The sequence below is a fragment of the Cupressus sempervirens genome, chromosome 11 (assembly GCF_028749045.1).
Source record: "Cupressus sempervirens isolate cs-2001-9-10 chromosome 11, ASM2874904v1, whole genome shotgun sequence".
Lineage (NCBI taxonomy): Eukaryota > Viridiplantae > Streptophyta > Pinopsida > Cupressales > Cupressaceae > Cupressus > Cupressus sempervirens.
In genome coordinates this window covers 340,765,700-340,790,590 of record NC_143128.1, presented here as the reverse complement: position 1 = coordinate 340,790,590, position 24,891 = coordinate 340,765,700, and the positions used below count along the sequence as shown (strand labels likewise).

General features: G+C 33.9%; 1 protein-coding gene across 1 annotated transcript in view; it reads right to left on the bottom strand.

The window, feature by feature from the left end:
* LOC149529479 (uncharacterized) overlaps window positions 1-17,457 on the bottom strand; it is a 63,950-nt gene extending 46,493 nt beyond the window's left edge. The window contains exon 1 of the mRNA XM_089810111.1: window positions 17,274-17,457. Coding sequence (XP_089666237.1) covers window positions 17,274-17,311 — 38 coding nt within the window. The 5' untranslated portion in view covers window positions 17,312-17,457. The remainder of the gene's footprint in view (window positions 1-17,273) is intronic.
* Window positions 17,458-24,891: the final 7,434 nt, after the last annotated feature.

Here is a 24,891-nt window from a genome sequence, read left to right as displayed (position 1 = left end):
TACCCAAGGATACCTATCGAATTCATCACTCCCTCATGATATACGTAGGAGTAGGCCCATTAACATCATGCAGTCACCCACATGTATTTCTAGACTCCCTCTAAGTATAAATCTTCTAAGCTCCTGCATTGCCTTTGAAGAAGTGTCATAGTCCCTCTCAATGTAGAAGAATCTCATAATCTCAATCATCAAAGAATATGAGTGCCTTATTTTATCCATCTTGATCATCAGGGTCTTTGGAGTTACTATCATGAGGTTGAGTCTGCCCAATATCTGGTAGCATGTGTAAAGTACCAACTTTTTTTTTCCTATAAGAACATCCTCAAACATAAAGGAAAAGATCAAGGCAAATAACCCTTATAGTATGTATAGAATTACAAATAAGAGAGAGACTGCAAATTGGATAAATGCAAAAGATAAGAATACTTATCTGCACATGAAGATTCAGAAATTGTCTTCTTAGATTATTTGAGAATAGAACATCTCCCTTCTAATGAAGGTTCGAGTGGGAATGTAACATTGACTATTATTTTATCATTAGGTTGAGTCTGCCCAATATCTGGTAGCATGTGTAAAGTACCAACTTTCTTTTCCTGTAAAAACATCCTCAGACATAAAGGAAAAGATCAAGGCAAATAACCCTAATAGTATGTATAGAATTACAAATAAGAGAGACTACAAATTGGATAAATGCAAAAGATAAGAATACTTATCTGCACATAAAGATTTAGAAATTGTCTTCTTAGATTATTTGAGAATAGAACATCTCCCTTCCAATGAAGGTTCGAGTGGGAATGTAACATTGACTATTATTAACCCCCACAATGTAAAATTTCCACTCATTCTTATACTGTTGAAATTTTTTGTATCAAATATGACAACTCCTTTTTAAGTTCCAACTTTCTCTTTTCATCCATTGAAGCTCCAAACATTTATTAAGCTTAATAGTAGAATCGAACACAAACTCGTCCACAATACACCAATATCTTGATTGAGTATGATTGTGCCACTTGAATGATTCTACAACTCATATGTCAAGTTTCATTTATCAAAGAGAGACTTGTAGATAGTTTAATTAAAGTCACAACTTTCTTATGATGTACACTAGGGGTAGGCCCATTCACATAGTTGCATGAATTGCAATCCTCTTGACTGTTACAATTTATCGATCATTGAAGATTCCATCACAACATTGGTTTACTCTCTCTAAATCAATATGATCGATATCACTGACAGTTGACAAAACCATATTCTCTATCTACTCCCTCTAACGGATGTGTCAAAATCCCTCTAAACATCAATCTTCTAAGCTTCTAACATAAATTTCCCTTTAACAAAGTGTTAGACTCTCTCTGAATTTGATATTAATCCTCCTTTTTCTACAAGAACATTCTCAGAGGAAAAAACCAAGGCACGTAGCTCTTATAGAAAATAAGATAGTGACTGAAAGAAATAGATAATTGTAAAGCTCAAGATAAAAAAATAAGAATAAATACTTACTTGTACACTAACATCATTAGTTTTGCTCATCATCACAATGTAGTAATTATACATATGATACTAATTTCCTTCATCTTTATACTTAAGATATTATAAAAAATATCAATTATTTCTTAAGTAAACACTATTTATATAACAATGTTTTATACATTCACACATGTTAAAACATTGTAATGCATAATCATATAACCTTCCTATTTAGAAATAATATTTAATATATATTCAATCATATACTTTATCACAACTTATATAATTCATTCATAATAATCTCATATATTGTCAAACAAGGTAAGGGACTTAATGAAATAAATAAGCATTAATAACAAATCATAACATCAAATATTACTCATCAAATATATCTTTAAAATTACTTAATAAAACTTACATTCATTCCGGAAGCCTCTATCTTCTTAATAAGTTGTTGGGAAATGCCTTTAATGGTGTCACTAAATCAGATCATACCTCTCATCACGTGAAGAACGTACGACTTGCATAAACATTGTTATTTTTATTATATATTGCCACGGTGGTAGTGACATTACCGCATCTTTTCAAGTAATTTATTCGTAGACTGCTACATTCTCTCTCGATAATCATATTACTCACGTGATTGTGTATTGAATCATCTTTAGGGGCTTATACAGGTCTTCTTCCTTTAACGTCACTATGAGACTTTCTTCACACGTGGTATCATTGAATCGCTGACATCACTGTTGTTTGTGTATCAACTCTTGCTATCATTTTGATAGAGCCCTATTTGATGCACCATGACATCATGTTCCTTGTATACTTATCTCTATGGACTTCTATATTTAATAAACATATTCAATAAATATCTTTGCTGCCAGAATTACATATGTTGATGATTTTTGTATTCTATCATTTCCTTTCCATGGTCTTGATATAATAGATGTTGCTTCCCTACTTTATTGCTGATTACGCTGTATTTGAGAGAACAACTTCAAGGACTTAAATTGACTATGAATCTTATATTGTACGTGAATGCCATGTCACTATTCCACCCGATGCCTTGTTTGACATGGAAGCGTGGTGGGCAACTAATGATCTTACAAGCTTATATGCCCGAGTCTTTTCATTCACGCCTTATCTCCACAATCCATACTGGAAGACCTACCTTGTAGCTTGTTATCCCCTCTCTTAATATGGGCACGTGTTCCATATTTCACAGTATGCCCAAAACTTTGTTCAACCACCTCTTTACATACATGTTTGACTGACATGGATTGTCTTATTTTATCTCCTTCCTTCTGACTTTGGTCGTGGCTATGATTACTCTACTTCCATTTCTTGCAACATTTCTTTAACTCCTTACCATTTGATTTAAATGGCCTATACCAATTTTGGTATAATCCTTCTTTATGGGTTGATAAACACTTCCTATCCTTCATCAACAATTTTCCTTTGGGTAAGGGTTTACGTGGATGAATCAGGTTAGAGTCTCCTGAGCCAATGAAAGGTAAGAGAACATATTCCATCTTGATGATCTCAAAATTTATCAAAAATAATTTCGTTGGATGCATTAATAGTAAAGTCAAGCCTTTTGTAACCAATTTCCAGTGTATTCCAACATATATTTTGCAATGTATCTCAATGTAAATGTTGTACGATATATCTATATTCTGATTTCATAAGTATATCCTTGTCAAATGAAACTTAATATTTTTTCTTTACAACTGCAATCTGGCTTTGATACCATGTTAAAGTAACTAAGATCGTTTCTGCAAATGTATAGTCATGGCCATTGATATTGATGATTTTCAAATGCAGATTTGGATCTCATATAAATATGAGAGGAGACTATCTCTTGAAGAGACATGTCCCTATAGTTAATCATCATTTAGTTAATAAATAACTATATGTATAACTCACCTTTTAAGCATATATATAATATTAATATATTAACCATATATGTAATTTATTATTATATTATTATATAATAATATATAATGCACACTATATATAATATATATTATATTACATCTATAATATATATTATATATAAGATATTTATCTTAAAGATAATTTACCATCAACGAGGTATTTCATGATAAAATCAATCCAACAAAAGCTACAACAACGTCATGTCCTGTAGAGACAAGACAATGCTTGGCCAAAGGCCACATAGGGTCATATTCCTACTTGATCACCATCGGTGTATAAGCAAATACAATTAGTTTGCTTCTCAATTGACAATCATGTGGTGGCAAAACAATTACATTCAGGAACTTCATAATATAATAGTCTCTTCCGATTATAAGAACCCGATTAGTTAAGTAGAGTCATTTATAAATAAATACACACACACACACATATTCTTATCAATCATATGAGACATAAAACAATGTTCATATAAATCATGAATACAAATACTCAATGTAATGAATATATCACTTTGATTGATGCTATACTTCAATAGGTATCAAAGCAACTTGGTTACATCCTAATCTTCTTCTTCTCAAACTGAGATAGTAAGGACATTATAGATCATAAATAGTAAGATTGTTTTATGTTTGATGAATAAATAACTTTCCTTAGCTTTCAACCATGGTATAACATAGATTTGACTCAATGCAGCATAGTCCATTCAGTTTAGGCCATAAGAATATTAAAATGGGTTAATTCTAGTTAGAATAGGCATAAAACTATCAAGAAATATTACATGCTATATTCAAAACAAATAAGGCAATAGAAGAGCTACATCTTACAGTGGTAACAAAGCATGTGTGCCATCTATTTTACATAATTATTGAGTAATCTAGAAAGAGAAAAAGCAAAAAAAAATAGTGGTATACAAAGAATGTCATTTCAAAAGTTAACCAAACAACAAAAAAAGTGGAAACTAATCAGCCCCCTAAGTTAACCAAACAACAAACTAAGCATAATAATGGTAAGCAAGTCTTCGATTGTCACACTTTTATTAATCATGCGTTATCTCAATTAAAAATTGTTGTCCCACTAATGGAGATGATGAAATTTCCTAATTATAAGGAGGAAACTATGAAGATTTTATCTAGCATAGAAGATGTTAGTAATAAAAATGACACAAAAGATAATGAAGATCCCCCTATTGTATATTTACGAACAACATTAAATAAGAACTCTAATCAAGTGGATCCATTTTATCTAACTTTATTGATTGATAACAAATTAGTTAAAAATTGTACGATTTACTCTAGTGTGGCAATTAACATTATGTCTATCGATGTAATGAAAGAGATTGGTCTAAAAGTGGATATTCCTTACAGAAAAAGTTATGCTATGGAAAATAGGTATGTTCCTGTAGTTGGTAATATAAAAGATGTTGAATTCAATTTCCTGCATTTCCTCAAATAACATATAGGACTAATATCATTGTAGTAGAAATTTCAGCAAGTTATGGTATGTTATTATCTTGACAGTGGTTGAACTTGGTAGGAGGTCATGTGCAACTTGATTTATCCTATGCTACCATACCAATAGGTGGTAAGGAGATCGGAATTGAAAGAGAGTCGAGGTCATATTACTTAGTCAAAGATTTTAATCCTGACTCCAAGGTTAACTTTTGTCAGTCTGATATGGACAATTTTCAGGTAAGTGTGTCCAAACCAATTTTAGAGGTTACCAATCCCATTAAAATGCATGTGTAGGAAGATCATGACAACATATGGAAAATGTACTTTGATGGGGCTTGTAGCAAAGAGGGTAAAGGAGCCGATGTCATATTCGTTTCACCATCAGGTAAGACATTTAAATATTCAGTTTTACTAAACTTTGAATGCATGAATAACATTGTAGAATATGAAGCTTTAATTATTGGCCTTAATATTGCTAGAGTTTATGGGATTATGTTACTTTCTATTTTAGGGGATTCAGACCTAATTGTATCTCAAATTAGACACAAGTTTACAATTAGGAAGCCAAGGTTAAAACAAAACCAAAATTATGTATGGGATTTGATAGAATATTTCAACACATTTTTCATTAAATGGGTAGACAAATCTAACAACTGTTTGGCTAATATAATGGCCAACCTCGCAATTAGAAAAATTGATTTTCTGCTTGACGAGGTTGTGCAAGTAGAAATGAAGAATAGACCGTCAATACTTGACAATGTGCAAAATTGACAAGTGTTTGAAGACAATAAGGATCTTATCGGGTTTTTGACTTGTGAAGAAGATTATGAAAACCAAAACATTGACTGAAGCAGGTGCATAGAGGAACAGGACAGTAAGGAAATTTTATTTGGTAAAGAAGTAGTTTAATTGAATACGAATAAAATACCTAAGGGTTTGGTAGCCGTGGAAAGAATTTTTGATGAGAGAGAAAGTATAAAACCTAGCAAGTCAACTAAAATTCAAAAATGAGACCGAGGAGATTAACCTAGGAAATGAACACTGCTAAAAATGTTTTTGTAGGAAAGAAATTGTCTTCCAAAAATGGGTATGATTTGATTGCCCTATTAAGGAAATATAGGCATGAAGGCTTATACGGAAGATTTATTCCAATGCGAAATACCCTTGAAGCCCGATGCTAAACCTTTTAGGCAAATATAGAGACCTATTAACCCAAGTATGGTTACTTTCAGATTCGAAATCCTTTCTTTGGCACATGATCCTAATTTAATTCTATAGTTTGACAATTGTATGCATTGATCAGATACAAATTAATTGAGAGAAAAGATCATTTTAGATGACAAGTGGTGTCATAAATCTGCGATATAAGGCAAGAAGAGAGCATCTTGTTTGAAGATTATGTGAGAAATCAAAACTACCAATGTCTTCGTTGAAAATTTGGAGCACAATGGCAAGAAAACATGAATTCATATTTTGACAATTTGAATGTTTACATCGCCCAGATGGAGGCTCGTGTGTCAAATAATCTGTAGTCTATGCCTTGCTACTATTGTATTTCCCGAATAAGAAAATTAGAATAAGATGGATAGCCAATTGAAGAATGATTCAGCGTACCTTATGAATCATTTCTCATCTACAAAAATGGAAATCTTAGAAGCTCCCGAACAAGGATTTTGTATTGACTATTACCAATTATTATTCAATATTATCTAATATGGTTTTGTGTTTTTCAGAGGTACCCAGGCAAAAGAAAGTTTGCTATCTGTAACCAATCAAATTTGTGTTGGTCACTCCATGGGAATTCATCAAAAGGTTGTCGAAGCTTGGAGTCTTAGATACCTCAGTATGTGTGGAATAGATGGACCTAAGCTGGAATCGTCCTATGCATTCATGGCTTTGGAGATTTTATTATATGCGGTGGTCTTCACACAGGAATTTACAGGGATTCCCAAAAATGTTCCTTCGTCCGACAATTGCCGTGATAAATTATAAATTAAGTATATTCATCACAAACCATCAAGCAATTTATGGTTTATTAAAATTTGTCTTTTTGGTTGGTTATTTGTTATGAAGGGGTGTGATGTTTTGAAGAGGCACCCCCATGTCTTTTGCAAAATGATAAATAGGGGATGTAAAATACAACTTTACAATTCAATTCAGATATAATTCATACAAATGTTTGCATACTAAAGCTATATATGCACTCTTTATATATGATATTCTTTTATTGGCAAAGATTGAATGTTGAAAAAAGCTTGTGGTTATTGAATCATTGAGTAAATTTTTATATGCAATTTTGGGATCAAATTGCAGTGGATCGATCATCAGTAATGAGTGTCTCTATTGCATTTTCGTTTCTAGCATAACCAGTAAGCATATTTATTTGCACAAAGCTTTAGAGTCAAAAATATTAAATAGTCTTGTCATTTACAAATATTTTAAAAAAAATTGTAAACAATTTAAATATCAGATAAGTGGATAGGATCATTTAAAGCATTTTAAACTCGATTATCATAGATATAGTGAGATATTTAATTGTTTCTGTATCTGTGTGTAGTTTGTCTCCATACCTGAGGAGTTAAAGCACAATCTAGACTAATTTAAAATTGCATATTTATAATTGATCCATCGTGTCTTCATTACTAAATTGTCTATAGTTGAAGTGCGTAGAATTTTATAAACTTGTAATACTAACTCTATTTGCCCTTTAAATTTTGGCACTGGTCTTTATATTACTCATGATTCATAATTTACATTGGCAATTATTTCATATCTTTCCTTTGAAAAATTAGTATATTCATTTATTTCAATAATTCATAATTATTCTTTATTTTAAATACTCTCACATTCATATAATCATTTATTTTGTTTTCAATTCAGAATCTATAAGTTTGAAGCTTTTACTTTTTGAAATCATCATTGAAGTTGCGAAGTTGGCATTATTTCAGCAATTTTCGCATTTTAGTGCAAATTGAAAGTTTTTTTATCTTTCTTGCCATCTAGGAAACTTTTGTTGCATTCATATTCAAATTGATCTGCTATAAGTATCTTGGACCTAAGTGTTTTGTTCAGGATCAAGTGCACTCATCTTGGCCTTGCAGAGCCAAAAGTGCAAAAGATCAAACTGATTGATCTTGTTACGTTGGCCATAACCAATTGGATATCCCAGCATCGAGTTGGCAAGACTCGTAGGATTCTAATCTGTGGTTTTCGGAACCAACAAGACCGCTGTCTACATCTCTTTGGCCAAATGGCTCCTCTATCCCTACCATCAAAGCTAAAAATATTTATTCTACCTTGCTGATAACAAAGAGATTTTCAGCCCAATCTTGGAACTCTGATCTCAAACACCCCCCCCCCCCCCCCGCCCCCACCCCGAGATTTCCACTCTTCTCTTACTGATATTTGGTCTAGGCCTACTGTGCCTAAAAGAGACGCTTCTTGTGGAGTCTTTTGCTGCTCAAACTTCCTATCTCTGCCAATGATGGTGATACTGACCTTTGTCCCATATGCAGACTACCCGAATCTATTATGCATATCTTTTTCTATTGCCATTTTGCTAAAGAGGTTTGGAAAAATATTTGGGTTTCACATTGGCTATAACATCCAACAGTAGGAAATCATTCTAGGAAGAGTCCAGTGCTTAAAGAAAGAAGCTATTTTCTCTATCTATTTAAGTGAAATACTGTGGTCAATTTAGATATTTAGGAATGATGAAATATTTAATGGTCGTACTAGGTTGCTTACTGTGTCTCTGTGAAGGCTCATTAAAGATGATATTGCATGGCAGGTCACCATTGCATTCAAAATTTCAAGACAGAAGTTTGAAAGGCTTTTAAGAGATGAACAGGTCAGAGTCTAAGTGAATGAGATTTCACATGGCACACATGGGCAAGAAGAACTACCGAAATAACACCTTTTGAAGTTGGATTAGAAAATTTCTTGAAGAACTGGAGGAGAAGAGGAGAAGAGGTTATGACAGCGAACCAATCCCCTGTAGCATCCCTCGAGCAGCAATCCCCTTGGCGGTAGCTGTACCTGCAGGAGTAGAAGCACCTAACCCAGTGGTTGCAGATATGGCTGTTCTCTGATGGTCTGATTGGTTGCTGCCTTGGGCAGCATGGATCAAGCAGATATTATTTTCTATAGCTGCTTTAGTTCAGATAGTTAGACATTTACGTATAGGCTAGATGTATGTTGTCACTGTCCATACTATGTATCAATTTTTTGTCAGTTGATTCACATATTGGCTCTTTTTGTATTAGATTAAGCACTTTAAGGTAGAAATGCATCTACAGTTACAATAGGAACATATATGCTCAAGTGAGCGAGCTTGAACGTGCTGATGTAAACAGATGTATTTTGAACTTCTTATATCTAATACGAAAAAAAATCACCTATTCTTTTTAATTAAAGAAAAAATACTTGTCCATCCTTAAAAAAACATGCACTGGCCCATTCTTCAAAGAAAAACTCACTCATTCTCTTTTGATAAAAAAAATCCGCCCACTCTTTAACCAAACCAAAAAACTCGTCCATTTTTGTAAACAAAAGGAACTCATCCATTCTTTTTAATTAAAAAAGCAAATTCTTCAAAAAAATATTTATTCTATTTCTTAGTGGTCCCTACACTTCCAACTCACACTAAATGGGTAAAACAACTTTATTACTTCATTGCTATCTCATTTTGAAGGAGAGCTCAATAAAGCAGAAACAAGCAGTAGGGTTTGAAACTATGAGGGAATGAAAAAAAGGAGGTAACTTGCATATTGATACTTATGACTCTTTTAAGAGTTTGACATATATCATATACATGATACTTTTCATTTTGTTGAAACTTGCAGTCTTTGGGACATTTTCATATACATAATAATTCCAAATTCAATGAACTATATTTACAACTATATGAAATCGAAAACAATTGAATTAATTATATTATTATATCATTAAGTTCCATAATTTACATGAATTTATGAATTTCAGCTCTTATTTGAACTCTCATTTCAACTCAATTGCTATGTATATATGTATGATGAATGATTTTAGATTTATCAATATTATCTTATGAATGTATTTTCTATATTCTGAATATTCCTCAATTTTTATATCCCTCTATCATCAAAAAAAATGACAAAGTAAAAAAAAAAAAAAAGCCCGTTTCCTTGTCCCCCATCTAAAGAATTTGGAGTAAGTAGGAAAATTCAGATGAATGGTCAATTGTTTTTATTATTCTAGAATATGTGCTTCTAGCCAATAAGGCTAATACATTTGGGAACTTGTTTGACGTCAGGAAATGAGGAGGGTTGAGTACATATTCTGAGCAATAAAATCAATGTTAACAGATGCAGTTTGATATACCACCCTCAAATGCACTGCCTCCAATAGCTTTAAATCAGGCATAACAGAACTCAAAACAGGACAACATATACAAGAATAAGCAAGCTCTCCATGGAATTACAGAAGCTAGACAAAGTGGACTAGGAAATTTCACACCTGAAGCAACAATTTTCTACCATGAAGACACATGTAACGTCTCTAAAATTTTCTCACTTTCCCTTCATATAATGTTCTAAGTGCTATACTTTCTCTGCATTAAATATTAGGAATACCTTTGGAATAATATATGTGAAAAGGCTTCTAAATTTTGACAACCACATGTTGACAAGTTTGAAATAACTCTCTGCATGAGACCATTGATAAGTTCAATCATATAGCTTTGAAAAAGTGTCAGGCAGCTCAGCCCTAATTCTGATTTTCCTCTCTGGGCTTTGTTTTTCTCTTTATGTATCTCATGTTGGTTATTACTCATCTTATGTGATAAATGGATAGAAATAGCATTGCAAGTTATTTTGGTCAGATGTAGATGCAAATGGCCTGGTAGACACGTTGCAAATTGTGGAAGTATACAAAGCCATGTGAACTGTTTAAGAATAGACCTCAAGGAAATGTGGTCTAGTGGGCTACAATGACTGAAGTATATGCGGAAAATTGCTGTTGGTTTGAACTGTGCCTTCACTAGCATTAACTTTCATTTGTTTCAAATTCATTCATTGTACTGATAATGGTAATGTTGACCTCTCCTTTCGACCATTAGGGTTCTGTAAAGAATGTCATACTGTTAATCACTTCTCATTTTTCACAGTTGATAATATACGTAATTCAGAACAGCACAACTCATGGAAGAGTAGATTGGAGAATAGAATTGCTATCCAAAAAAATGATTGCCCATCCTCAACCAAACCAATCGAGCTCAAGTTCAGTCCTCAATATAACAATGGAGGTACCCGCTACTTTAGCTTATGAAGTTTTTGGAGGGAACAGTATTCAGAATCCACAGACCTTCACCAAATGAAACAATATAAGCCTCTTACTATTTGGCAGAATAAACTTGCCAATCAATTCATCAAAGAATTTTAGAATTTAATGAAAGGTTCAAGTTTTTTTTTTTTGTTTTGCTTTTTCAGAAATATCCTCTGGATTGCTGAATGTATTAGTCGATATTCTTTTCACTATTAAACTTAGAAATAAATTTTTATAATAATGTTGACAAATATGTTCACCTTGTTCAATTCAAAAAAATTCAAATTTAATAGTAAGGATTGTGAAAATTGTTGGAATGACAAAGTACGGTGTGGGAGATTGTGAGTCCAGCATATGTTGTAAATCCACCATACATTGTAAATCCACCGTACATGATGCATGAGGATTGAGTCCACCGTATGGGGTGTACTATGCTCATTGTGCGGTGTGTGGGGAGTCTGTCATACTCCACTGTAATGCCAAAAATATTTGGAGTATGTCTTACTAAGCTCACCTTGAACTCATTGCAATCACAAGTACGGTGAAGACAAGATTGTACAGTATGGTGCCAGTAGCAAATATGGTGATGATGTGTGTATGGCGAAGTATGGGTACGACAAGGGAATGTGAAGCCAATATGGTGAATCTGGTACGAGGATCATAGTTCTGGTACAATGCTCGTGTGGTGATGGTGTAGAGTGGTGCCTGTGGAGTAGTATCAGTGCAATGATACTCACAGTAATCGACAGTTGGGCTGCTAGACCGTTCTGTAATGTAACAATTTCTTTACCGAATTCTACAACGAATTGCAGTGTGCATAAATGGCTGCAAGATTCGTGAAGAACTATGTGATGAAAATCAAGGTTGATTGTGAGAGCAATCTGAGCCTGTGTGAAAAATCCTTGAGTGTTGTATGTAAATTCTATTTATTGTAATACAAGAGTTGCTCAAGGTTTTTTGGGTGGTGGGTTTTTTACTAGAAGGATTTCTCTGTGTTTTGTGTTTGGTATTTTTCCTATTCCACTTACTTGCACATCTCTGGAATTTTGTATTTGCCTATTCCCTTGTCATTTTGGCATTCGAAAAGTGTTCTCTGCACCGTTGCTTTCCTAACAATTGGAATCAGAGCCTAGCCGGTTGTGTTATCCTTGCCAGGTAGGTTTGGTTTTTTTGTGCCAATTTGGTTTCAATGAGAATTTTGCAAAATCTTTTGTCAATAAATTGAGATGGCTGGTACGTCGGAAAGAGTGGACATTGAAAATTTCAATGGCACAAACTTTGAGTTGTGGAAACTTAAAGTTAAAGATATGCTAGTCAATCGAGATCTGTGGATCACTATGTCTGGCAATAGATCTTCAAGTGTGGAGCGGGAAGATTGGAATGTAGCACATCAAAAGGCTAGAGGACTGATAAGACTGAGTCTTGCAGATTCAGTTTTATTGAATGTCCATGAAGAGAAAACCCCGCATTCCTTGTGGAGGAAGTTGGGAGACATTTATCAAGGAAAATCCTTGGTAAACAAGCTTTTCCTAAGGAAGAAACTGTACTCTCTGAAGATGGACAGAGGAATGGCTATGGCAGATCAATTAAACTCATTTGATATGGTGATTGCACAGTTGACATCTGTTGGTGTATTTGTTAGTGAAGAAGAGTGTTGCATGTTATTGCTATGCTCGTTGCCTGATTCATGGGATCACTTGGTAATGGCCATAGGAAACACGACTACACAGTTTAAAATGGACGAAGTAGTTGTTGCACTTTTGTCAGAGGAGATGTAAAGGAAGTCCTCTAATGTGGCCAAAGATGCTCTCACTTTATGAGGCAGGTTTAAGGACAAAAGTAAGAAAGACGTGAAGTCAAAGTCTCAGAAGCAATGATCTACCACTCCTAGAAAAAGGTCCAACGTGAAATGTTGGAATGTGGGCAAAAAGGTCATATCTGGAAGGATTGCAAGGAGGCAAAAAATAAGAACTACACTTTTGACACTAAATCTTCTCAGAGTGACGTTGATGCCTTCGTACCAGCCTTGGCAGTGCCTACGTCTGACGACGTATGGTTGGTCGATTTAGGAGCATCATTCCACATGACATCTCATAAAGAGTGGTTCTCAAAGTGTGAGCCATACAATAGCAGAAAGGTGTTCCTAGCGAGCGATTCCACACTAAAGAATGTTGGAAGAGGAAGAGTCAGAATCCAGTTCCCCGACGACACCGTAAATGGAATTGATGGAGTACTTCATATACCCAGTCTGGCTCAAAACTTATTGTCTTTCAGAAAACTGAATGATGTCGGAGTCCAGGTAACATTTGTCCATGGTGGTTGCAAGATGACTAGGGGTTCTACTGTTTTAGCTAAGGGTGAACACTTTGGAACATTGTATAAGTTAGATGCCAAACCTGTATGTTGTAATAGCGTCTCTGTCAAGTTTGATAAATCTCATATGGCAATACATGGTGTAAATGATGTGCAAGTTAAACTTCCTACTGAGAAAACGATGCTCTGGCATTATAGGCTTGACCATATTGGTAAGAAAGGTTTAAAAACCTTGAAGAATAAAAACCTGGTTGAGGGGTTGGTTGATTGTAACCTTGAATTTGATTTTTGCGAACATTACATCTATGGAAATAAAAACCATGTTCAATTTTATTCCAGTTCTTGAAAACTTTTGGTTTGTTAGATTGTATTCACCCTAATGTATATGGTCATGTGGATGCTCCTTCTCTGTCTAATTCAAGATATTATGTATCGTTTATTGATGATTATTCAAGAAGAACATTCATTTATTTGTTGAAGAATAAATCACAAGAGTTCAATTGTTTTAAGTAGTTTAAAAGCCTTGTTGAAAATCAGACTGGGATAAAGATTAAATGCTTAAGGTCGGATAATGGTGGTGAGTTTTGCTATGCAGATTTTGACAAATTTTGTGTAGATCATGGCATTAAGAGGCATAAGACAACACCTTATACTCCGCAACAAAATGAAGTAAGAGAAAGGATGAATCAATTGTTGATGGAGAGAGCAAAGAGCATGTTGGGAAGTGTTGGACTGGAGCATAAGTTTTTGGCCGAAGCAATGGCTACAGCATGTTACTTGTTGAATCATCCTCCTACGACAGCGCTAGTCGACAAAATGATTATGGAAGCATGGTATGGTAAGAAGCCCTCGTTATGAGATTTGCGTGTCTTCGGCTGTGAGGCCTACACTCATGTACCCGAAGTGAGTAGGTCCAAGTTGGATAACAAAGCAATGAAATGTATTTTCATTGGGTACGGCATTGGTGTGAAGGGATACAAATTGTGGAACCCTCTCACTAAAAAGTGTTGTACAGCAAGAGCATTATCTTTCGAGAGATGAAACCTGTCTCACTAAACCAGACAAAGAAGACAAAAAAGAAAGAGGAAGCAATTGAAATCCCTTTAGCTTCCAAAAGGGAGGTATTTCCGACTCCAAGAATGAGGATCCACGATTTCCTGAGAATGAGGATGGAGATAACTCGAGCAATCACACAAGTGAAGAACATGATCCTGAACCTTGTGTTGAACCTCAAGAAGCTTCACCACATGAAGTGAGATCTACTAGAGAAAGAAGACAACTTGATAGGTATGGCTATTCATCGGAGAGGTTTAATTATTCCATTGTGAACATTAGTTGTGCCTGTGCTTTGCTTCTTGATGTTGATGAGCCTAGGACTGTAAAAGAAGTGATTAAAATGCCAAATCCAAATTCCTAGTTGGAAGCAATGAAGGATGAGATGAAGTCCTTGGAGAAGAATGGAACATGGGATCTCGTACCCTTGCCTAAAGGTAGAAAGCCCATGGGTTGTAAGTGGGTTCTTTACTATTTAAGAAGTACGGTTCAGATGGAAGGATTGACAAGTACAAGGCAAGATTGGTTGCGAAGGGGTATTCTTAGAAAAAAGGGATTGATTATGGAGAAATATTTTCTCTTGTAGCCAAGCTAACATTAATCATATGTCTATTGTCACTTGCAGTTGCATATGACTATGAAATTGAGTAGATTGATGTGACGACGATTTCTTCGTGGTGATCTTGAAGAAGAGATATGCATGTCCCAACCACAGTACTTTGCGAAAAAAAGTTAAAAGCATCTGGTATGTAAGCTAAAGAAGTCTCTGAAACAATCACCCAAAATGTGGTTTCAAAAGTATGATGCATATATTTCATCTTTGGGTTTTACGGGATCTAAATCTAATCACTATGTGCACTATAATGTTGAAGGTGATCGGATACTTATTATTGCTCTATATGTAGATGTTATGTTGTTTATACGCAATAGTAAGGGAATGATTTCAAAGTTAAAACCTTTATTGTCCTTGAAATTTGAAATGAAAGATTCAGGACCAGCAAAATTTATTTTGGGGATGAAAATCAGAAGGGATAGGGTTAGCAAAAAGATTTGGCTCAACCAAAGCAAATACATTACCAATGTTTTGGAATGATTTAATATGACTGACTACAAGCAACAAGTATTTCCAGTGCTACATGGAATGAAGCTCTCGGTTACTGACAATCCAAAATCTCTAGAAGAGGTTGAAGACATGAAGTGAGTACCTTATGCAAGTCTTGTTGGAAGCCTCATGTACGCAATGGTCAATACAAGAGCACACATTGCCCAAGCAATGGGAGTATTGAGTTGGTTTATGGCGAATTTGGGCAAGCCACATTGGGATGTTGTGAAGAGAGTTCTAAGATATTTAAAGGGTACATACCAGTACACATTGTGCTATCAAGGTAACTCAATTGGATCAAACAAATCAGTTAGCATTCAAGGCTATGTGGATGTTGATTGGGCTAGGGGCATTGATAGAAGAAGATCCACCAGTGGATATGTATTCATGATGAATGGAGGTGTTATCAATAGGATGAGCAAACGACAAAGTGTAGTTGCATTATTGACAATTGGGGCAGAGTACATGACATCTACTCATGCATGTCAGTAAGCACTTTGGCTTAAGCATTTGTGTTTTGATGTTGCCTATGGTGCTGGAAGAATTACATTTTTTTGTGACAGTCACAGTGCAATATGTTTGGCGAAGAATCTTACATTCCATGCCAAGACAAAGCACATTGACATACAATATCATTTCATACGTGACATGATCAAAGATGAAAAGGTAAATTTTAAAAAGGTTGGTACTCAAGAGAATGTTGCAGATGCATTAACGAAACCAATGAACACAATTAAGTTCAAATGGCGCATGAGCTCGATGGGGCTTAAAGCCGCTAACTCTTGTTAGCCTTATTAACTCTGTACTTTGTCAAGTGGGAGATTGTAGGAATGACAAGGTATGGTGTGGGAGATTGTGAGTACACCATAAGGTGTAAATCCACCGTGAATGATGCATGAGGATTGAGTCCACTATACGGGGTGTATTGGGCCCACTGTGCGGTGTGTGGGGAGTCCGCCATACTCCATTGTAATGCCAAAAATATTTGGAGTGTGTTATACTAAGCTCACCTTGAGCTCATTGCAATCACGAGTACAATGAAGACAAGATCGTATGGTAAGGTGCCAATAGCAAGTATAGTGATGATGTGTATTTGGCAAAGGAAGTATGGGTATGATGAGGGAACGTGAAGCTCGTATGGTGAATCTGGCAAGGACCATAGTTCCGGTACAATGCTCGTGTGGTGATGGCATACAATGGTGCCTGTGGAGTAGTATCAATGCAGTGATACTCACAGTTTGTAATCGACAATTGGGCTACTAGATCGTTCTGTAATGTGACGGTTTCTTTATTGAATTTTGCAACGAATTGCAGTGTGCATAAATGGCTGCAAGATTCGTGAAGAATTGTGTGATGAAAATCAAGGTTGATTTTGAGAGCATCTAAGCTTGTGTGAAAAATCCTTGAGTGTTGTATGTAAATTTTGTTTACTATAATACAAGAGTGCTTGGTTTTTTGGAGGTAGGTTTTTTCCCAGAAGGATTTCCCACGTTAAATCTTGTGTTTTGTGTTTGGTATTTTCCCTATTCCATTTACTTACAAATCTCTAAAATAACTAGGAGGGCTTGAGAAACGAATTGGAGGGCTCTAATTTCATCAGATATATAAAACGATTTTATTACACTTCAATAATTGAGTTGAGGGGACCAAACCTGAAGATTCTTCCTTTGCCGGTGTAATCACAGCACATAATTGTCCCCTCCACTATAATCTGAACCGCAAGACACAGTCTTTACCTCTCTTCAGGCACGCGTAGCTTGATTTGTTTCAGGTCTTTTGCCAGGAAAACGATCTTTTGCATCAGTTCAATACAATCGGAAACATTGTATCTTACAGTAACAAATCTCTCCAGTGCGTATGCAGCCACAGATAACCCTAAGAATAGCCAGTGGGTTTCTCCTACCATTTTCAGCCCACTCAAAGTTAATTTTCCCATTTCCGCGGCCATATCCTGTCAAGACAAATGTACTGTCAATTATACTTTCAATTTCTAAGATTATTTGATATTCTCGAGCACGCATTTGAACATTACTTTGCTCCTCATGGCTGCATCTGAAATTTCCTCAACAAAGTCAGCAGCTAGACGCGAATTGGAGGCTACGGAATCCAACGATGAGAGGAAGGTGGACGCTTCTTCTGGCGAGCCCTACAATAATGAGTACGCACATAAGCAATCAAAAATTGACATATAAATTAACGGTCTAGATGGAATAGAGCATTGTCTGAATCTGCGTAGCTTACTTTGAGCTTCTGTAGCTGATATTCAATGAAGCGGATGAGCGGATCGATTTGATCAGTTGGATCAACTTCCTGAACTTTTTGAATACTTAGCTCCAAGGAATCCATGGATGGAGGAGGCGAAGATGTAGTAGCCATTGAAGGAAGCGGCCAGGATTGAGAGGGTTCTTCATGAGTAGGACTTCTCACCTTAGGCTGTGAAGTGCAGCATAGCCAACTGTTTACCATTTCTTCAAGTAATATACAAGAAATTATAAATATTGAGTTGATGAGTCAAATATAGAAATGGCCGATAACTGCAACGCTGTTGAGGTGGATATTAAAGCCCATCTTCTGCAATTCGTAGCAAGGAGACAGTAGACGTTGTTAGCCGATAGGCTATGTATGTTGAGAAACAACCGTAAACGTCATCTGTCATGCGTTAAATATTTCAGACTTTTTTTAATTAAGCCGATAGGCTTTTCTTATGGAGGGAACGCTCCAAAATAAATGCATTTATTCCCCAAGGCAGGGAAGTAATGTTCCCCATAGCCCCCAATCCCAATTCATTATTAATTTCTGCCAACAAAAATTATTGTTGCATTTGCAGATTTCTAAGGTTCGATTTTTAATATTATTTATTATATAATAATTTTAGTTTTTTTTATTAGTTAGAGATGATTTTCTTGAGGATATATCATATTTTTTCGAATTAAAATAGCATAAAAAAATAGGCCTGTAAAATGTGTATTTAATATTTTTGGAACTCTAACGAGTATCCGAAGAGACCTGTGTTCTAAGAAACTGTGAGAATGTGTCCGAAGAATAAAACGTACAAAGTAATACTGATAATTAATTTTATGTAGGTAGAAGCAACTTTGACACAACATTTAGTGGAGATAGTGGCTCAGTGGCATTGATTCACATATTATTTGCATAAGAAACTTGAAATTATCTCAATTGTATTTTTTAATTTGTAGAAGTAGTAGGCACTAACTTTGGAAAAGTATTTTTATTTTTTATTTTTTGTTGGTTTACATTTCAATATTTATTTTATAAAAGAAAATAATTTATAGATAAAGATGTTTTTATAAATCTTATTTGAATATCATAATGATCATTTTAGAATTTTAAAGTAAACTATTTTTATTTCATTGTCGTTAAATAAAAAATAAATTACTAAAACATAATATACCTTCAAAACATTACAATAACCATTCTATAGTTCATAGGAAAAAAAAACATCATCCAAATTAAAAAAATTCATCTAGAATTTTTGTATACTAATGTATTCAATATTTTATTCAAATACTAGAAATTGTAAATTCTAAAATAAAATATTGCAGCTTTAATTTATTTATTATTTAAAATAAAAGTATGAAGAGAAGTGTCTTGTTGGAGATCCAATTCAATTTGACAATTATTTAAGTTTGAATGTATTTATTTACATAGAATTGAATTGAAGTTTTTTTAAATTGATGAGATTAATGATAGCTTACTTAACTATTATGTTTGATATTGGTTTTTCAAAATTTTGAATAGATCAAAATATTAGTTTTGATTCACATGGTGCTCTAGTTGATCTACTTTTTATACATAGGATGATGAGAATGGAAATAGATGTATTGATTCACAAGTAGATGTATTGATTCATAAGTGGACATCTAAATTAATTCCAAAGGACTAGAAATTAATACTAGTTGAGGGCTTTAATGTGTTCTACATACTTGAGGATGACCAAAAGCGTTTGCTTAAATATAAATTCATACACCAACTCTTTTATCTTTCTTCCTTAAAGTTTGCTCTAGGCAGGGACTCAAGCTCTATTAGAGCTCTTGTTGTCTCAAGCACAGTTAGTGTCTCATTAAAAAAATAGTTTATGCCAACACATTTCCCTTTGCTATAGCATTCTCCTATGATCTAGGAACAATTTTTTAAAGCTGCCAAAAATCACTGTATTTGAATGAGTTGTTTTGGAAGAAGTCAACCATCAAATTTATTTTTTAAACATTGAATCATTCTAGTATAGATCTAATGGTGGAGCACCAGATGGAATCCACGAAGTAAAGCTTGAGTCCATCTATTCTTCACAACGATACTTCTAAATCGAAGAGAGCCACAAGTCCTCTTTATTGTGAGATCGACCCCTACAATTAACTATACTTGTCAAACCATAGTTCATGTCATGCTCTGTGTGATGTGTCGGTTGCGGTTCCACATGATAAATAGATGAGTCATACAATAGAGCATTTGAGAAGAGAAAAAGAAACTCCTATTTCTTTATCGATCCACGTGACCTTTTAGCTCTCTCACAACTAGACCGCTTCAGAGCCACGAAAACTTCGATATTTTTTATTAAATGACAAAAAAGTTTGGCATAGAGCGATCAAAAGTAGTCCAATAGATAATGATATAAATAATGGCGAATGTTTCCTCTAATAAAATATTAATGGGATTAACAATAAATTGTCATAGACTGATCAAGATTATATTTTTATAAAATATATCCCATATGCATAGTGACTTGTATGGTTGAAATATCATGGAAATTAGAAATTGGGTCCCAGTGTTTGACATTTCAATCTAAGATTCATACCTAAATAAATAATATAAATACCATCGTCTCATTGATTAGCTAGAACCGGATATATGATATAGAAACTCGCAAATAATATTAGTAATTTATTTTTATTTTTTTTGTATTAGATATAAGGAGTTCAAAGATACAAAATAAAAACCGTAGAGTATCAAAGAAATAGAGGACCAACCTCACACAACAAAAAAGAAAGAAGGAAAAAAAGAAGATTACATATAACCTAAGAAGATAAGAAAAAGATGGAGCAAAGAAAAACAACTAGTGGAGCACATTATCAAAGGTGTCCACCCACACTATCCAACCCATAGAACCTTCCATCCAAACCATGATCTTCTCATCTTGAGTTTGTTTGAGCATGCAGATCATCTCACTAGTAGTGCTTTGAGGGTTTCTTTTAAACTCCTTGCTGATGAGGTTGATAGTTTGATTGAAGGTGTGTATATTATCCAAGTGCAGCCTCCAGAAGTACCCATTCTTCACCTCATTAGTGAAGAAGGTGGCAGGATTGTCCTTAAGCAACCTTTTGAACTTAGACTTATTGATTTTCATGGTAATTTGAATTTGAGAAAAAAAATTAAAATATGTGAGACTTCGAAAAGACTCAGTAAGCAATCTAGGGATGTTTTGAAACCTTTCTTCATTTCTACACTTCCAAATTTGCCACAAAATGTTAGATGAGAGAATGTCCCAAAACATGTTAACATCTTTTTTAGCATTAAAAATAAAACCAATATTAATTTCAAAAATATTGAAAGTAGAAGGGATGGATATACCAAACATCAACCAAACCTCTTTAGCAAAATTGCACTTAAAGAAAATATGTCTTCCCATTTCTGGTGTTCTACAAATGCTGCAATAATTAATATCAGAGAAAGTGTTCCTAATAGGAAGCTTGTTGAGAATAAGAAACCATTTAAATCATTTAATTTTAGGATCAATAGAACATTTGATTATTCTATTAAATGTTTGATAAAATATCCATGAACTTCACTAGAATTTCTTTGTGATAAATGGTTTTTTAACAATCTATAAAATTATTATATCAAATAAAAAAACTTAATTTTAATCAACTATAGAATAAATAATTTTTCTTTAAAATTTAACCAAAATAAAAAATTCTTCTAAAAATAAAATATTTCAAATATTATATAAAAATTAATAATAATTAAAAAGTAATTACTTCTAGTGAAAGAACACTTTATATATATATATATATATATATATATATATATATATATATATATATATATATATATATATATATATATAATTTTTTTTTTTTTATTATTTATTTTTATGTTTTCTTTAACTCATGAAAGATTTAATAACTAGTTTATTGAAATGAATTTAATTGAAGTAAATAACAATCTCTACCAAAGTCTTAAATACAAATTTAAATTAATTTATTATATTAACCATTTAAGCTTACTATTTAAAGAGCATTTCAAATATTTCATTACTTTAAGTCTATGTCTCACCAAATACAAAACAAATTTATAATTTCTAAAATAAAAAAGAATATTTCTTTTATTATTATTATTTTTTATCAATAAGAGGTCGAAACCAAGATTTATTATTATTATGTATTGAGATTAATTATTATTATTACTATAAGCTTGAGTAGACTCAAACCCAAGACCTCCCAAATAAGAGGCTTACAATTTACCATTGTGTTGTAGGCTCTTACCTTTATATCTTTTATTGTTGGAAGTCATATATTTTCCATTTTTTTTTTATCAATAAACGGTTGAAGCCTTGATTGTATTAATTAAGTTAAATATCATACAAAAGAATGTCTCTATTCAAACGAGCACTGGTAGGAAAGAACAGAGAAGAAAATCTCCAGTCTTGCCTGGAACCGTAGTCCTTTATTATTACAACATAAAAGGGGCATACCCTAGTCAATTTGTTAGACATCTGATCTTATTACAATATTTTGCATATAATCCATAACATCACTTAATCTATTGTCTTTTATACCATCTGGAAACTTATGGCCTCAAAACCAAGCTTGTCGGTATCAGCTCCATTCATCGCTAAGAGTTATATCACTAAAAATCTTTCTAAAAAGCTCATCAAAATGATTAGTAGTCACATATTCAACATTTTCCTAATAAGAAACAATCAGATAACCTTGGGGAATGGATCAGATCTAACAAATACTCATAACCCTCCTTCCCACTCAATGATACACACATAAACTTATCCTACTTATGATCACATAGATCATAATGTCAATACATAAAAACCATCTATACATTACAACCTTTAATGTATTAAGACTTGCTAAAGTTTTCCATCAAAACCAGAGGAGATCTTGATTTCCTTTAAGAACATAACACCCTACTAAAAATCAAGGACAAACTAAACACCCAATAGCAATCTTAATAAACCCGTATGCTGATTGCATCTTCCATAACTAATGATAAAAATAGAAAACATGAAATCTAAAGGGCCGATAGGGCCAACAGAGAACTAGAATAGAAATAGGAAAATAGGAGAAAACTTGAATAAATAATTTATGATAGAATAGCCCATTTATGATTGAGAAATTGCTCGACAAGCTGCTATCTGATCATGGAGAACTAACAAACAACATAATCTAAATGAGGAGTACCCCAAAGCAAACCCCTTGAGAACCCAATTCCATTCTGCAACCAGCCATGTTTGCTTGAAAAACTTGAATTTGACTTTAACTACGCAACTGTACTATCGAGAGACACACAAAAATTCATTTCAAACTAGCAAGTCATATCTACATATCATCTCTTACTTTAACCATAATGAAACAAGCCATATGAAACTCATTAAATTTTCAATTATGAGAATAAGCTATTAACCAAATAAATCACGAGAATCTCATCTACTAATAATAACACATATGTATTAAGACTATGAATTCATTACAAATGTATAGAACCAACTATATACCATAGGTCACTGCTTCTTCCCTTTCACTATAAACTAGACTGAGACCTAACTATAGAACCAAACTGCTAAAACAAAATCCCTAAAGGGTAGAACTGTACTAGAGAGAAACCGAATACAATAGATTATATGAATCTTAAAAGTTTTAATACCAAGGAAAAGATAGTAAAATTCCTTGTCAAAGAGACAACGATGGACCAAAACTAGAACATCAAAACATAATGAAGCAGGCAGATGTACCCATCAAAACCAATGCAGTCCTACTAGCATTCAAGAGCTCCTTATTTCTTCCAGAACACAATAATGACTTCTGCAATGTCATTAGGGTTTTCTAGCTTGAAAGAAGGAGGGAATTCTAGGGTGGACTTCTCCCTACTAGATTTCTCAAGATTGGGAGTACAAAAGTCTAGAGCCTCCAAGTTACTAAAATCGACATCTAGGTGAATGTATGCATTAAACAAGGCGAGATAATTGTTGAGCCATTTTGTACCATTATCCATCCTAAGTTTTCTCCAGCTAAGCAGGAAATGATAACAGGATTCCATTTTTGGCCATGCCTTATTAAAGGCAACCTGGTCCCTTACTACCAATGCAGGGCGCCTCTGTATGTTTGCCATAATAAGGCTCCTCGGAGGGTGGTTCATGTACATTTTGAGCAGGGGCACTCTTTCCATCTCATCTAGGCTCATAACCACTTCAATTAAGCCATGACACCAAATGGGATCAAATAAGTTCAAGCACAATCTCACTATGTCGCATTTATTAATCCTTGCTCTTGCCATACACCCTATGAAGGTCCCTATTATGTCGCTATTAGTCCTCCAGGTGAAGTCATATTCAAAGCAACCCTCTCCAATAGCCCTGCTAACTGCAATACACATCATCCCATCTACTAGCCTCAGCACCTTATTCCATCATTCTGGTTTGATACTACCTTGGAAGGCCATAGTGCAGACCTCTGATGTGTGCAAGACACATATGAAAGTTTCCATCTTACAGTTTGCAAATCAATGACAAAGACCAGGCACAACCTACACAAAAGGAATAAAGACAAAACTCCCTGAAGACTCTAGAATCACCTCGATTCTTCTTTCAGAATCTTAGTGGCTTGACGTCACATAAGTGTAATCATACTATAAACCGCCCTTCAATGGAACCAAAGTGAAAAGGAGACATTAAATAGATCACACTTTAGCTAATTATGATGATAGCCCAAGCCAAATAATAAGCAAAACATGCATCATATCTGGAGTCATATCAACAAATCCCTAAATATATGTTAGGATAAAAAAAACATGGGTTAAGTAACACAAAGGTAAACCCGCTAGCCTTACTAACTTACCAACATTGGAGACCTTCAATGTTGATATTTTATACTACTCTTCCCTATACTAAGTAAGATCTAGGATATAGGCTTTATCATTTACTATTATCAATGATAGATACATTAATCTAAAAGACCACTCCTAATAGGAAAAGAAGAAGAAATTAACATAATGACTAAAATTGAAAGTTATAACTTATCATTG